The 13,206-nt window shown below is 63.4% G+C and overlaps 1 protein-coding gene across 5 annotated transcripts in view; it reads left to right on the top strand.

Annotated features, from left to right (window-relative positions):
• Nucleotides 1-10,189, top strand: part of LOC101116812 (serine/threonine-protein phosphatase 2A regulatory subunit B'' subunit beta) — a 45,829-nt gene extending 35,640 nt beyond the window's left edge. For all 5 annotated transcript variants that reach the window (XM_060407849.1, XM_060407850.1, XM_042242577.2 and 2 more), the window contains 8 exons: nucleotides 48-134; nucleotides 613-769; nucleotides 4,666-4,714; nucleotides 5,318-5,407; nucleotides 6,133-6,308; nucleotides 8,417-8,535; nucleotides 8,627-8,733; nucleotides 9,528-10,189. In XM_060407849.1, the coding sequence (XP_060263832.1) occupies nucleotides 48-134; nucleotides 613-769; nucleotides 4,666-4,714; nucleotides 5,318-5,407; nucleotides 6,133-6,308; nucleotides 8,417-8,535; nucleotides 8,627-8,733; nucleotides 9,528-9,678 (936 nt within the window). In that variant the 3' untranslated portion in view covers nucleotides 9,679-10,189. The remainder of the gene's footprint in view (nucleotides 1-47; nucleotides 135-612; nucleotides 770-4,665; nucleotides 4,715-5,317; nucleotides 5,408-6,132; nucleotides 6,309-8,416; nucleotides 8,536-8,626; nucleotides 8,734-9,527) is intronic.
• Nucleotides 10,190-13,206: the final 3,017 nt, after the last annotated feature.

Consider the following 13,206-nt stretch of genomic DNA (forward strand, 5'->3'; position numbering starts at 1 on the left):
GCCCACATCGCTGTGCCGGGCTGATGGGCCCCGTCCGTGCCCCCCAGGTCATCCAGAGGATCTTCTACACCGTCAACCGGTCCTGGTCGGGCAGGATCACGTGCGCCGAGCTGCGAAGGAGCACCTTCCTGCAGGTGCGGCACGGGATCAGGGCGGGACCGGGACCCACCGCTGCCGCCCGCGTCCCTCGCCCAGGCGCGCCCCGCCCCTCCCCGTCCACGCGTCCATCCCGGTCCACCGTCCACGCGTCCCCCCATCCCCGTCCACCGTCCATCCGTCCTCCCATCCCCGTCCACCGTCCATCCGTCCTCCCATCCCGTCCCCCATCCACACGCCCACCCGTCCATCCCTCTGTGCATCAGGTACCTCCCACCCTGTAGTCCCTCCATGCTCCTCCCCTCCCCCGTCCCCCACCTTCTCCCCTCCCCGTCTGTGACCTGGCCTGGCCCGGGTGCACCGCTTACCCGGTGGCCCCTCCCGGCCCTCACACGAGCTTGCACTGCTCTGACCCCGCCTGCCCACGACACGGGGTCTGAGCCCTCCCCACTGGACGGGCTGTTTGCGCTCCGCGCCCTGGAGCCCCCGCTGGCAGTTCTGTGGTGTGTCCGGCAGAACGTGGCTCTCCTGGAGGAGGAGGCAGACATCAACCAGCTGACGGAGTTCTTCTCCTACGAGCACTTCTACGTCATCTACTGCAAGTTCTGGGAGCTGGACACGGACCACGACCTGCTCATCGATGCGCAGGACCTGGCCCGGCACAACGACCACGGTGAGCGGCCCCGCCCCCGGGGGCGCGGCAGGGCCGGGACTCGGCCGAGCGGCGCTGCGCGGGCTCCTGGTCTCTCCAGAGAGGCCACGGCTGCCCCACACTGCCCGACCCCTGCCCTCGGGGCCTGCACCCGCACTCCCGCCGGACCTGCTGGGGCACTTGGGAGATGGGCACACACCGCGGACACGCCCACGTGGCGCTGGGGGCGCCCTCAGGCGGGCGTGGACCGAGATCTCCCGCACCTGGCGGCTCCCCATTGGAGCCACTGTCACTCCCCCATCTCTTCCCACCCCCGGTCTCCTCTGTGTCCCTGAGAAGGGGGGGGTCACCCCGCCGTCATCTCAGGCCGGATCCCCTGATGGGCTCAGTGGGGGCCAGTCCGCGGGTCAGCGCAGAGCTCACAGCGCCAAGCTCACACACTGCCTGTCCCCGCAGGGGAGACGCCTGTTCCCACAGGGCTCGGTGTCCCTCCCCTCCTCCCGTGTGTGTCCCTGAGGAGGGGGGCATCACCCCTGCCGTCATCTCAGGCTGGGTCGCCTGATGGGCTTGGTGGGGGCCAGTCCGAGGGTCAGCCCCGAGCTCACAGTGCCTGTCCCCGCAGGGGAGACGCCTGTTCCCACAGGGCTCGGTGTCCCCCTTCCTGCCGTGTTGCTGCTGCTGCCTGCTGTCAAGCCTTCTAGCGCCTGCCTGTGGGGGCACGGTGCCATCTGGAGACCGAGTCCCAGCTCAGGGCCCTGAGGCCACGGCGGGTGGGCTGGCAGCGTCAGGCCTGGAGTCGGCCTGGTGAGAACAGCAGAGAGACACGTTTCCTGGGGAGGCTTCAACTCCAGCCTCCGGGTGTGACCAGAGAGCCCTTGTGGGTCCTCATGACAGAGAGGCTGGAATAGCTAAATCCGAGCTTCCTTGCATTTTAGGAGCAGCAGTGAGGAATCCCGTATAGATAGTTTTTTAAAAATTTTATTCCTTTTTTAATCGAAGGATAATTATTTTACAAAATCGTGTTCGTTTCTCCCGAACCTCAAGGTGAGTCAGCCAGAGGTACACACAGGTCCCCTCACCCCTCTAGGTTCTCCCAGAGCCCCGGTTTTGATTCCCCGAACCTCCCTTTCCAAGAAACCAAATCTTCAGGGCACGTAAAATGGGCTGAAATCGCCTGAGTGGTGGATGCCTGGCTTTGCCAACAGTTTCTTTAGAACTGTCGGTTTCGGTGCACTGGGCCTCCAGGTAATGGCGCCCACGAGTGGGGTTCTGAGTCCTCGGGGCACTCATCTGTTTGTGGTCAGTGTGGCCTGCATGGGCCCCTGAGGTCAGCCCCCCAGGCCAGCCTTCTGCTCCTTGAATAGCTCAGGCTGGCCCCTCAATGGCCCCGCGATCCTGGTGCGTGGGCGCCTGAGCGTGCGTGCGTGGGTGCCTGAGCGTGCGTGCGTGGGCGCCTGAGCGTGCGTGCGTGGGCGCCTGAGCGTGCGTGCATGGGTCCCTCTCAGTTCCACTGTTGATCTCGACCGTGACCCCCGCTGTGAGATCAGCACAGGCCTTGGTGGCCGGGACGCGCTCATCAGGCCCTGAGGCGCCCACCTCGTGGCCCAGGGCTGGTTCCCACATCCCCGGGGCCTTCTGTCCACCCGTGTGGTTCTCACGTCCAGCGGCTCTCGTCAGCCGCTTTTGGGGGTCTGTCACCAAACAGGGCCGCTTGCTGGGGTCTCGTTTGTCCTGGGGACACGAGTGACCCTGGGCACGGTGGTCTTGCCGCCGGGACAGGACATGGGGCAGTTTCGAGTACGGCCCCCGGAGTGCCCATGGGCTGTGTCAGCTCGGGTTTTGCACGGGCTCGCCCTCCTGTGTGGAGAGGAGCGGGCTGGGGCAGAGCTGACGGGTCCAGAGTGGTTTTCTGCCCTCATGTCTCCAGGCGTGGGAGCGCGTCTGAGTCAGCTGTCCTGATTCCCTGGGGCTGTTGTCACGTGCGTGGGGGGCCCTCAAAGAACAGGAAGTCACCCTCCCAGTTGTGACCCCGGAGGCCCTAAATGAACTTGTTTATGAAGGCCCAACACCCACGCGGCCCGTGAGGGTTACCTGAGGCAGCTGTAACAGACGACTACAGATGGGGGCTCGACACCCGTCCTCCCGCAGCCCTGGGGACCACACGTCTGAGGTTAGGGGGTCCTAGGGCTGAGCTCCCTGCAGAGGCTCCAGGGGAGGGCCCTCCCCGCCTCTTCCGGCTTCCGGGGGCTCCGGGCGTCCCTCCGGCCTGGGCTGGTGGCCGCCTCCCTCCCGTCTCCGCCTCCGTCTCCACGTGGCTTCGCCGCTGCGTCCGTGTCTCTCCTCTTCCGCGTCTTATAAGGACCCTGTCCCTGGGTTTACGGCCACCCCCACTCAGGCGGACCTCATCTCAGACCTTCACTCCATCACCTCTGCAGAGACCCTGTTGTCATATAAGACCCAGTTCCCACGCTGGGAGGCAGGACGTGGCTGTCTCTCTTTGGAAAACCTCGTTCAGCCTCTGACACCGTCCAGTCTTTCCTCTCAGAGGAGACTTTTACTGAGGCAGGATGAATGGGGAGGAAAGGATGTTTTGTCTTTATTTTGCCATTTTTGTGGTTTTCTGCCTAAGTAGGGGCTGAAGAGTGTCCCCAAGAGTAATGTACTTGAGTTGTGAGCCCTGAGATTTCAGGAGGCGGCTGTCTTTGCACATAGTCTTTAAACAGGGGATGAAGGTGAAATGAGGTCGCTAGGCTGGTCCTGATCCCACAAGACTGGGGTCCTGATAAGAAGGGGAGCTCGGGACACAGACGCACTCGGGGGTGAGCGTGTGAGGACTCGGGGAGGAGGGAGCAGCCCTGCCCACACCTGGGGCTCCGACTCCAGCCTCCAGGACGAGGGGAGGATTACCACGTGCTGTTGAAGCCACCCTGTGTGTGGTGATCGTCTGACAGCCCGGGCCTTCTGCTGTGTCTTCCTTGAACATGGTTGGCACGCATCTGGGTTCTGATCACAAGCGCGTTGTGTTTGGAGGCAGAGCCCATGCATGAGTGAACGTGCGTCCTGCCGTCCACACTCCCTTCATTCCTGGAGCTCCGGGGCCAGTGCCTGCCTCTGCAGCTTGGACTGAGGCTCAGGCCCCGGGCCTGGGTGGGTTTCCCTGGCGGCCCGGCTGGTCTAAGAACCTGTCTGCCGGTGCAGGAGGTGCAGGAGACTCGGGCTCAGTTCCTGGGTTTGGGACATCCCCTGGAGAAGGAAGTGGCGACTCACTGCAGTACTCTCGCCTGGAGAGTTTCACGGACAGAGAAGCCTGGTGGGCTACAGTCCACGGGGTCGCAAAGAGTCGGACACGCCGGAAGCAACTTGGGACACATCTCTGTTCACCCGCTTGGTCATGTTCCACTCTTTGCGACCCTGTGGACCGCAGCACGCCAGGCCTCCCTGTCCATCACCATCTCCTGGAGTTTATCCAAACCCATGTCCATCGAGTTGGTGATGCCGTCCAGCCATCTCATCCTCTGTCGTCCCCGTCTCCTCCTGCCCTCAATCTTTCCCAGCATCAGGGTCTTTTCCAGTGAGTCAGCTCTTCGCGTCAGGTGGCCACGGTATTGGAGTTTTAGCTTCAGCATCAGTCCCTCCAGTGACTATTCTGGGTTGATTTCCTTGAGGATGGACTGGCTGGGTCTCCTCGCAGCCCTAGCAGCACGCACATGCACACACACCGACACACACAGCCAGGACTGGGAGGCGGTGGGCAGTGTCCAAGGAGGCGTGTGCAGGAAACCCAGGCCCCCAGGGTCCCGCGCAGCCAGACCTGGGTCTCCAGGTTCAGCCTGGAGCCTGCCTGGCCGCGTCCACAGCCGCCGCGTGGGGCACCAGGACCCCCGTGTGGAACTCACGGCCTGACCCCTCTCTTGCAGCTATTTCCACCAAGATGATTGACCGGATCTTCTCCGGAGCCGTGACGCGGTGCGTGCCAGCGGGCTCCCAGCAGGGCTGGGCTGGCTTTCCCGGGCGCATCCAGCCCTGCCTGTCACTCCTGACCAGGGTGGCCGTGTTCTGAGGCACCTGAGGTCGTGCCTTAGGAGCTCGTGTATAGGGTTTTGCCATGTGAGGTCACAGGTAATGGGGACACACGCCATTGTCACAGGAAGTCATGAATAAGAGAGACACGTGTGCCGCTCGTGTAAGGTCGTATGTAAAGGACGCACATGCCTTTGTCATGTGCGGGCGTGTGTAAAGGACACGTGATCATTACACGTGTGATGTCATAAGTTACGGGCACACAAAGCACGCTCTTGCCATGTGACACCGTGCGTGAGGGGGACACAGGGCCTGGGCATGCAGGCTGTGAGGGGCCCTGAGCTGGGCATGTCCTTCTGCCCCCACCCCCGCGCCCCGCCCCCTTGGGCTCTGAGAGGCCTTCTGCGCCCGCACATACTCTCAGGCGCCTCCGGGTGGGGTCCAGTCTGGGACCGGGTCCCTGCAGGGCTCCGGTCACCCCTGCACGTGGGCAGGGACTTGGGCCTCAGGCTGCTCCTCCCTGACGCTGCCGTCGTCTCTTGAATCCAGAGGGAAAAAGGTGCAGAAGGAAGGGAAAATCAGCTACGCGGACTTTGTCTGGTTTCTGATCTCCGAGGAGGACAAGAAGACCCCCACCAGGTGGGTGTCGGGGCCTGCGCTCTGTCCAGGCTGTTGGGACCCTCGCAAGAGGAGCCCAGTGGTTACCCACTGGTGAGGGCGCCCCCCTGCGGCCCATCCCTGTGAGGGCGTCTCGGAGGGGCTCATATGAGGGGGTGGTCCCGGGGGTGGGGTCTGTCCCTCCCTAATCCTGGTGGGAGTGGGTCTGGGTGGACGGCTGTCCTGGTGGACGTGTGACCCTCCCGGCCACAGCCTTGAAGACTGGTCCCAGGGGTGGGGTCACCCTGGTGGGAGCGGGTCTGGGTGGACGACGTCCTGGTGGACGTGTGACCCTCCCGGCCGCAGGATCGAGTACTGGTCCCAGGGGTGGGGTCACCCTGGTGGGAGCGGGTCTGGGTGGACGATGTCCTGGTGGACGTGTGACCCTCCCGGCCGCAGCATCTCGTCACTCTGGTGGTGGGGGTGGATGTGACCCTCCAGCATTGAGCACTGGTTATAGAGGTGGGGTCACCCTGGTCAGAGCAGGTCTGGGTGGACGGCCGTCCCAGTGGACGTGTGACCCTCCTGGCCTCAGCATCGAGGACTGGGCCCGGGGGTGGGGTCACCCTGGTTGGAGCGGGTCTGGGTGGACGTGTGACCCTCCCGGCCGCAGCATTGAGCACTGGTTATAGAGGTGGGGTCACCCTGGTCGGAGTGGGTCTGGGTGGACGGCCGTCCCAGTGGACGTCTGGCCCTCCCGGCCGCAGCATTGAGTACTGGTTCCGCTGCATGGACCTGGACGGGGATGGGGCGCTGTCCATGTTTGAGCTGGAGTACTTCTACGAGGAGCAGTGCCGGCGGCTGGACAGCATGGCCATCGAGGCCCTGCCCTTCGAGGACTGCCTGTGCCAAATGCTGGACCTGGTGAAGCCCCAGACTGAAGGTGCTGTGCGGGGCCGGGCCCTGGGGAGGGGGCGCCCCTGGGAAGTGGGGCCCCAAGGGGGAGGGGGACACCCAGGGTGTGGGGATGCCCTGGGGAATAGGGTTGCCCCTGGAGTGGGGAGCTCCGGGGGGGATGGGGCTCAGCCTGGAGGGGTTCCCCAGGGACGTGGGGGCACCTGTGGGGGACCCCAGCAGCCTGGATGTGGTGGGGTGCTCTGGGAGAGGACACTGGGGGTGGGGATGGGGGCGCTGTCCAGGTTTGAGCTCGGAGTACTTCTCCAGGAGCAGTGACTGAGCACCGTGCACGTGGTCCAGCCTCGTGGCCCCGCCCTTCAGAGCGAGTGCCCTGTGGACATGACGCTGGCCCTCAGCCCCGTGTGACCCCTGGTGTGGAATGGCGCTGCAGCCGGGGCCCCGGGGTGGACATGGGGCCCCGCGGGGGGGGGGGGCCGCCCTCAGGTGGACCCCTGGGGTGGACACGCTTTCAGGCCCTCAGTGTGACCTGGGGTGGACATGACGCCAGCCCCCTCAGTGGGTGACCCCGGGGTGGACATGGCTTTCAGCCCCTCAGGGAGTGACCCCCGGGTGGGGCCCTCAGGGGATGGGGTGGACACCCAGCCCCGCCTCAGGTGTGCCCTGGGGTGGACATGGGGCCCCGCCTCAGGGAGGAGGGTGGACATGGCCAGCCCTCAGCCCTGGAGTGACCCCTGCGGTGGACATGGCGCTCAGCCCCGGGGTGGACATGGGCTCAGCCCTCAGCCTCGCGAGTGACCCCGGGGTGGACATGCCTTTCAGCCCTCAGCCCCCACGTGTGACCCCTGGGGGACATGGCCTTTCAGCCCCTCAGGGTGACCCCGGTGGACATGGGCTTTCAGCCGCCTCAGCCCCGTGTGACCCCGGGGTGGACATGGCAGCCCCGCCCCAGCCCTCAGGAGTGACCCTGGGGTGGACATGTCAGCCCTCAGGTGTGACCCCGGGGTCAGGGCTTTCAGGCCCTCAGTGTGACCCCGGGGTGACATGGCGCACCGTCAGCACGTCCCCGGTGGACATGCGCAGCCCGCCCTCAGCCCTCGCGAGTGACCCCTGGGGTGGACATGACGCTTTCAGCCCCGCCCTCAGCCCCCGCGAGTGACCCCTGGGGTGGACATGACGCTTTCAGCCCCGCCCTCAGCCCTTGCGAGTGACCCCTGGGGTGGACGCCATCCTTGTGGCCCCGCCCTCAGCCCTCGAGTGTGACCGCTGAGTCTGGACTCGACCTTCACAGCCCCGCCCTCACCGCGCGCGTGTGGTGAACTGACGTGGGGACTGAGTGTGCCCCGGGGCTGGGGACGGTTGCCGTGTCCCTCGGCCATGTTCCTCTGCCGTGCTCTGTCATACTCCACCGGGACCCCAGTGTGGGCGGTGCGGGGGCCCCCTGCACAGGGCTGCCCTTCTCAGGCCCGGTGCCGTGGCCCGGGGATTGCGTTGGTTGATCTGGGAGCCAGGGTGCTCGGTGGGTACATCCCAGGGCGCCCGGGATGCCTGCCAAGGTCACAGGAAGTCTCTGCCTCCAAGTGGAACACCTGGGTGTCCTGTGTCCTGGGAGCCCAGTCTCGGGTGTTGCCCTGTGGACTCGTCCTGGGGCCTCGTGCCTGGGCCCTCTTGCCCGGCCCAGGCTTCGTCCGGCTCCGTGTCCGTGGTCTAGGGCAGCTCGGGTCCCACCCTCTGGGTTAGGCGTGCGGACCCCTATATCCCCTGACGAACCTCCAGGGACACACAGGGCTCTGGTCCCCCAGGCACCCGCCAGGCTTTCTCCACACCGGCAGCACTCCTGTGGCCGGGCTGGCGGCAGAGTGCACAGTGCTGTGCCGTAAGGCGTGTGGCTTTGCACACGTGAGTGTGCTCATGACATGCCCATGTGCCCATGAGCTGCCCTGCGTCCAGGAGCCCCACTCCACACGCCAATGAGCTGCCCCAGGGGCCCGTGAGACTCCTCTTCGCCTCCCCCGCGGCTGCCCTGAGCGCTCACGCCCTGCGCCCCCCACCCCACCCACCCACGCTCCTAGCTGTCCCCTGAAGTCCCCTCCGTGCACCCCTACCCACGCGCTCACACCCGGGCCCCTCCCGCAGGGAGGATCACGCTGCAAGACCTGAAGCGCTGCAAGCTGGCCAACGTGTTCTTTGACACCTTCTTTAACATCGAGAAGTATCTGGACCACGAGCAGAAAGAGCAGGCGTCCCTGCTCAGGGTGAGGGAAGGTGACGGGGGAGGCCTGCGGGGGACGTGCGGGGGAGGGGGCGCCGGGCCGCTCCTGGGTGACACCCTACCGTGCTCTGCAGGAGAGTGAGAGCGAGGGGCCCGAGCTGTCCGACTGGGAGCGCTTCGCTGCTGAGGAGTACGACATCCTGGTGGCCGAGGAGGCTGCGGGGGACCCCTGGGAGGACGGGTGAGCGCACGGGGGGCGGAGAACTGGGTCCCGGGAGGAGGGGTGGCCGGGAACGGGGGCAGGGAAAGGGCTGCCAGCTGGGGCAGGGAGGACACCACCCCTGGCTGCCGCTTCTGGGGGAGGGTTTCCAAGGGACTGTGGCCCTGCCGCCGAGGGTGGGGACACTCTGACTCCGAACTGTGCCTGGTTCTGCCCCAGGTGCCCGGCCTTAGCGCCCTGAGTCTGGGAGCTCTTCCTGCTGAGTCAGGCCCTCCCCCAGCCCACGGAGGGTCCCACCAGGGCCCCTGTGAGGCACCTGTCAGGGCCGCATCTATCCTCTGGGGGTGGCACCCGCAGGCCCCCAAGGGGTGCAGATCCCACAGAGGGGGACAGGGTGGGGAGCCAGCTGGGCGGCTAAGCTGCTGAGCACACAGCTGTCCAGTGGGCCCGCTGTCCTGCCCCCGGGTGTCAGGGTGTTGGGTGCACACAGATGCTCAGCGGGCCTGCTGTCCTGCCCCCGGGTGTCAGGGTGTTGGGTGCACACAGATGCTCAGCGGGCCTGCTGTCCTGCCCCCGGGTGTCAGGGTGTTGGGGGGGCACAGCTGCTCAGCGGGCCCGCTGTCCTGCCCCCGGGTGTCAGGGTGTTGGGTGCACACAGCTGCTCAGCGGGCCTGCTGTCCTGCCCCCGGGTGTCAGGGTGATGTGTGCACACAGATGCTCAGTGGGCCCGCTGTCCTGCCCCCAGGTGTCAGGGTGTTGGGTGCACACGGTGGGCGCGGAGGGCGGGCGCTGTCCTCACGGGCCCCTCCCTGCAGATACGAGGCCGAGCTCAGCCCCGTGGAGCAGAAGCTGAGCGCCCTGCGGTCCCCGCTGGCCCAGAGGCCCTTCCTGGAGGCGCCGGGTGGCCTGGGCACCGTCGAGCTGTACGAGTACGAGTGTGGGGGCGACGACCTGCCGCCCTCGTGACCCGCGGCTCCTCGGGGCCCCCGTGGCCCGTGGGTGGGGAACGCGGCCGAGCAGCCGTCGGCCTCACCCAGCGCAGTTCGTCTCTCTGTGGTGCGTGCATCTTTATTTGGCACAGAAGCGGCTGCAGACGGCCCCGCGGTGCCTCTCCAGCAGGCAGGCGGCCTAGGCCCGCTGCCCTGTCCAGGCGCTTGGAGGCCCCCGTCAGCGGACGGTTCACCCCGGTGGGAATCCGGCGGTGCTGTGGTGGGTCTGCCCGGACTGTCCCCGCGCTGACCTTGGGCCGGCTGTGTCGGCAGGAACATTCCAGAAGCCACAGCGCCCGCTGTCCCACAGGGCCCCTGCAGGGATGCCGCCCCGGGCAGGGCCGAGGGAGCACCCAGGTCAGTGCGGCCCAGCATTTCTGTGTACGTGTACAAGATGTGTAAAGTTCCCTTCTATTTGCTGTGCAGAGCGGTGTAGAGTTTTATGAGATCACGTTTGTATTTTGAAATAAAGAATTTAAGGATTTTCAGCCTGAGGCTAACCTTGAGACAAGACAAGACACGGCAGCAGGGGATTCTGAACGCAGGTCACAGATGGACATGGCACGGATGTGGGGGTCCCCGCAGGGAGACTGTGGGGTGTGCAGGGCCCCCCGGACATGGAGCCGCCGGGCACGGGTCACAGGCCGGGGCCCCAGGGCCGTGCAGCCTGCACTCTGGCCACGGCGGTCCCTGCATGGCCCCGGGGCGGCCGGCTCCCCTGCGGTCACTTCTGTGCACGACAGGGTGCGAGCCTCCCCTGCCCACACCGCGCTGTGAGACCAGACGTCTGGCCTCCACGCCGCTCCGCCCACCCCCGGGTCCAGCACTGCTCCGGGCCCCACGGGACAGCATCAACCCGAGATTCCAGGGGAGGGTGGGCTCCCACGTGTCCAGTGGAGGTGGCCGAGGAGCATCCCCCAACCAGGCCTTGGGCAGGTTGTCTCAGGTCCTGGCACCCAGCAGACCTCGCGGAGGGTCCCTCCCTTCTGCAGCTGAGCCCCCGTGCCAGACACAGGCCCTCCTCCCTTCTGCAGCTGAGCCCCCCTGCCGGACACAGGCCCTCCCAGAGTAGGTGGGGCGGCAGGAGCTGGAGTGGGGGTCCCTCACACTAGACCACACGGGCCTGTCTTCCTGGCTGCCCCACCGTCCGGAGGGCGGACTCCACAGCCATGTGGTCCTGGGAGAGTCTCCAGGCGTCCCTGGGAGACGGGCGTGGCCACCATCTCCTCAGAGCTCAGACAGGCCGGGCCTTCCCCTTGGCCACCAAGACCCTCGAGGGACCCACCTCGTCTCTGACTCATCCCACTGAGCGGCAGATGCGGGAGGTCAGCAGAGAGGAGAGGAAACTCAGAACGTAGAGAAAAAAAACCTGGTGAGACCTGTCGGCCCCGGGGTTTAGAGATTGAAGAGATAAGAACCCACCCGTTGCAAAAGTAAGACTGGAAAAGCCATGGGGGAAATGCCTGCGAGAAAGGACAGCAAAGTCCCATCCTGTCAGGAGGTGCGCGCAGCGGTCTCCTGACGGCGCTGCTTCTGCGGGGGCGGGCGACAGTGACCGGCAGAGCCCATCTGCCTTCTACCTGCACGCCATCCGCCCTTCCTCCTCCTTCCACCCTCCCGACTGCTCATCAAGACGCCTGCCCCCAACCAGCCACCCATTAGTCCCTGCGCCCATCCATGCGTCTGTGCGGTCAGCCATCCGTATCTATGCGCCCGCCGGTCCACACCTCCCCCGCTACCTCTGTCCATCCACCCATCCTTCCTTCCGTCTGCCCACCCGCGCACCCATTCCTGTGTGTACCTTTCTGTCCATTTACCCGTACAGTGGCCCACGCCTCTATGTAGATGTCCATCCCACCCAGCCCACAGTCCATCCGTTTCTCCATCCCCTGTATCCATCAGAACCCCCGGGGCCCTACTGGGAAGGCCCACGCGGCATCTAGGACCTCTGAGGGTGGGTGAGGGGTTCAGCATCAGATACCCACGGCAAAGTTCGGGGCCAGTGGAGATGACCTTCGACCTCTCAGGCTGGATTTGGGAGCCCCCAGGGCTGCACCGAGCCCCCCACCACCAAGGCAGGCTCTGGGGTCCCCAAGAAGAAAATGGAGCCCCAGCTGCAGGGTTGAGGCATTCCAGGGGTAGAATGGGACCCCAAAGCAGGGTTCAGGACCTCTGGGGACCCCAGTAACACTTCCCACACAAGGCGGAGTCTTGGGCTCCGGGGGTGCAGTCCCAGATTCGGGCCACCCAGGCAGACGTCATACTCCCCAGAGTCAGGACATTTCAAGGCCAAATTTGGGGCCTATGAGCCACACTTGGACATCACCACATGGTTGACACTGAAATCAGATTGATTATATTCTTTGCAGCTGAATATGGAGAAGCTTTATACAGTCAGCAAAAACAAGACCAGGAGCTGACTGGCTCAGATCATGAACTCCTTATTGTCAAATTCAGACTGAAATTGAAGAAACTGGAGAAAACTACTAGACTATTCAGGTATGACCTAAATCGAATCCCTTATGACTATACAGTGGAAGTGAGAAATAGATTTAAGGGACTAGATCTGATAGAGTGCTTGATGAACTATGGATGGAGGTTCGTGACATTGTACAGTAGACAGGGATCAAGACCATCCCCAAGAAAAAGAAATGCAAAAAACTAAAATGGCTGTCTGAGGAAGCCTTACAAATAGCTATGAAAAGAAGAGAAGCGGAAAGCAAAGGATAAAAGGAAAGATATAGCCATTTGAATGCAGAGTTCCAAAGAATAGCAAGGAGAGATAAGAAAGCCTTCCTCAGCGAACAATGCAAAGAAATAGAGGAAAAGAGCAGAATGGGAAAGACTAGAGATCTCTTCAAGAAAATTAGATTCCAAGGGAACATTTCATGCAAAGATGGGCTTGATGCTGTGAAAGTGCTGCACTCAATATGTCAGCAAATTTGGAAAGCTCAGCAGTGGCCACAGGACTGGAAAAGGTCAGTTTTCATTCCAATCCCAAAGAATGCTCAAACCGCACAATTGCACTCATCTCACACGTTAGTAAAGTAATGCTTAAAATTCTCCAAGCCAAGCTTCAGCAACACGTGAACCATGAACTTCCAGATGTATAAGCCTGATTTAGAAAAGGCAGAGGAACCAGAGATCAAATTGCCAACATCTGCTGGATCATGGAAAAAGCAAGAGAGTTCCAGAAAAACATATAATTCTGCTTTATTGACTATGCCAAAACCTTTGTGTGGATCACAATAAAGTGTGGAAAACTCTGAAACAGATGAGAATACCAGACCACCTGACCTGCCTCTTGAGAAACCTATATGCAGGTCAGGAAGCAACAGTTAGAACTGGACATGGAACAACAGCCTGGTTCCAAATAGGAAAAGCAGTACGTCAAGGCTGTATATTGTCACCCTGCTTATTTAACTTATATGCATAGTACATCATGAGAAATGCTGGGCTGGAGGAAGCACAAGCTGGAATGAAGATTGCCGGGAGAAACTTATAA

Source organism: Ovis aries, chromosome X, assembly GCF_016772045.2.
Source record: "Ovis aries strain OAR_USU_Benz2616 breed Rambouillet chromosome X, ARS-UI_Ramb_v3.0, whole genome shotgun sequence".
In the NCBI taxonomy this organism is placed as follows: Eukaryota; Metazoa; Chordata; class Mammalia; order Artiodactyla; family Bovidae; genus Ovis; species Ovis aries.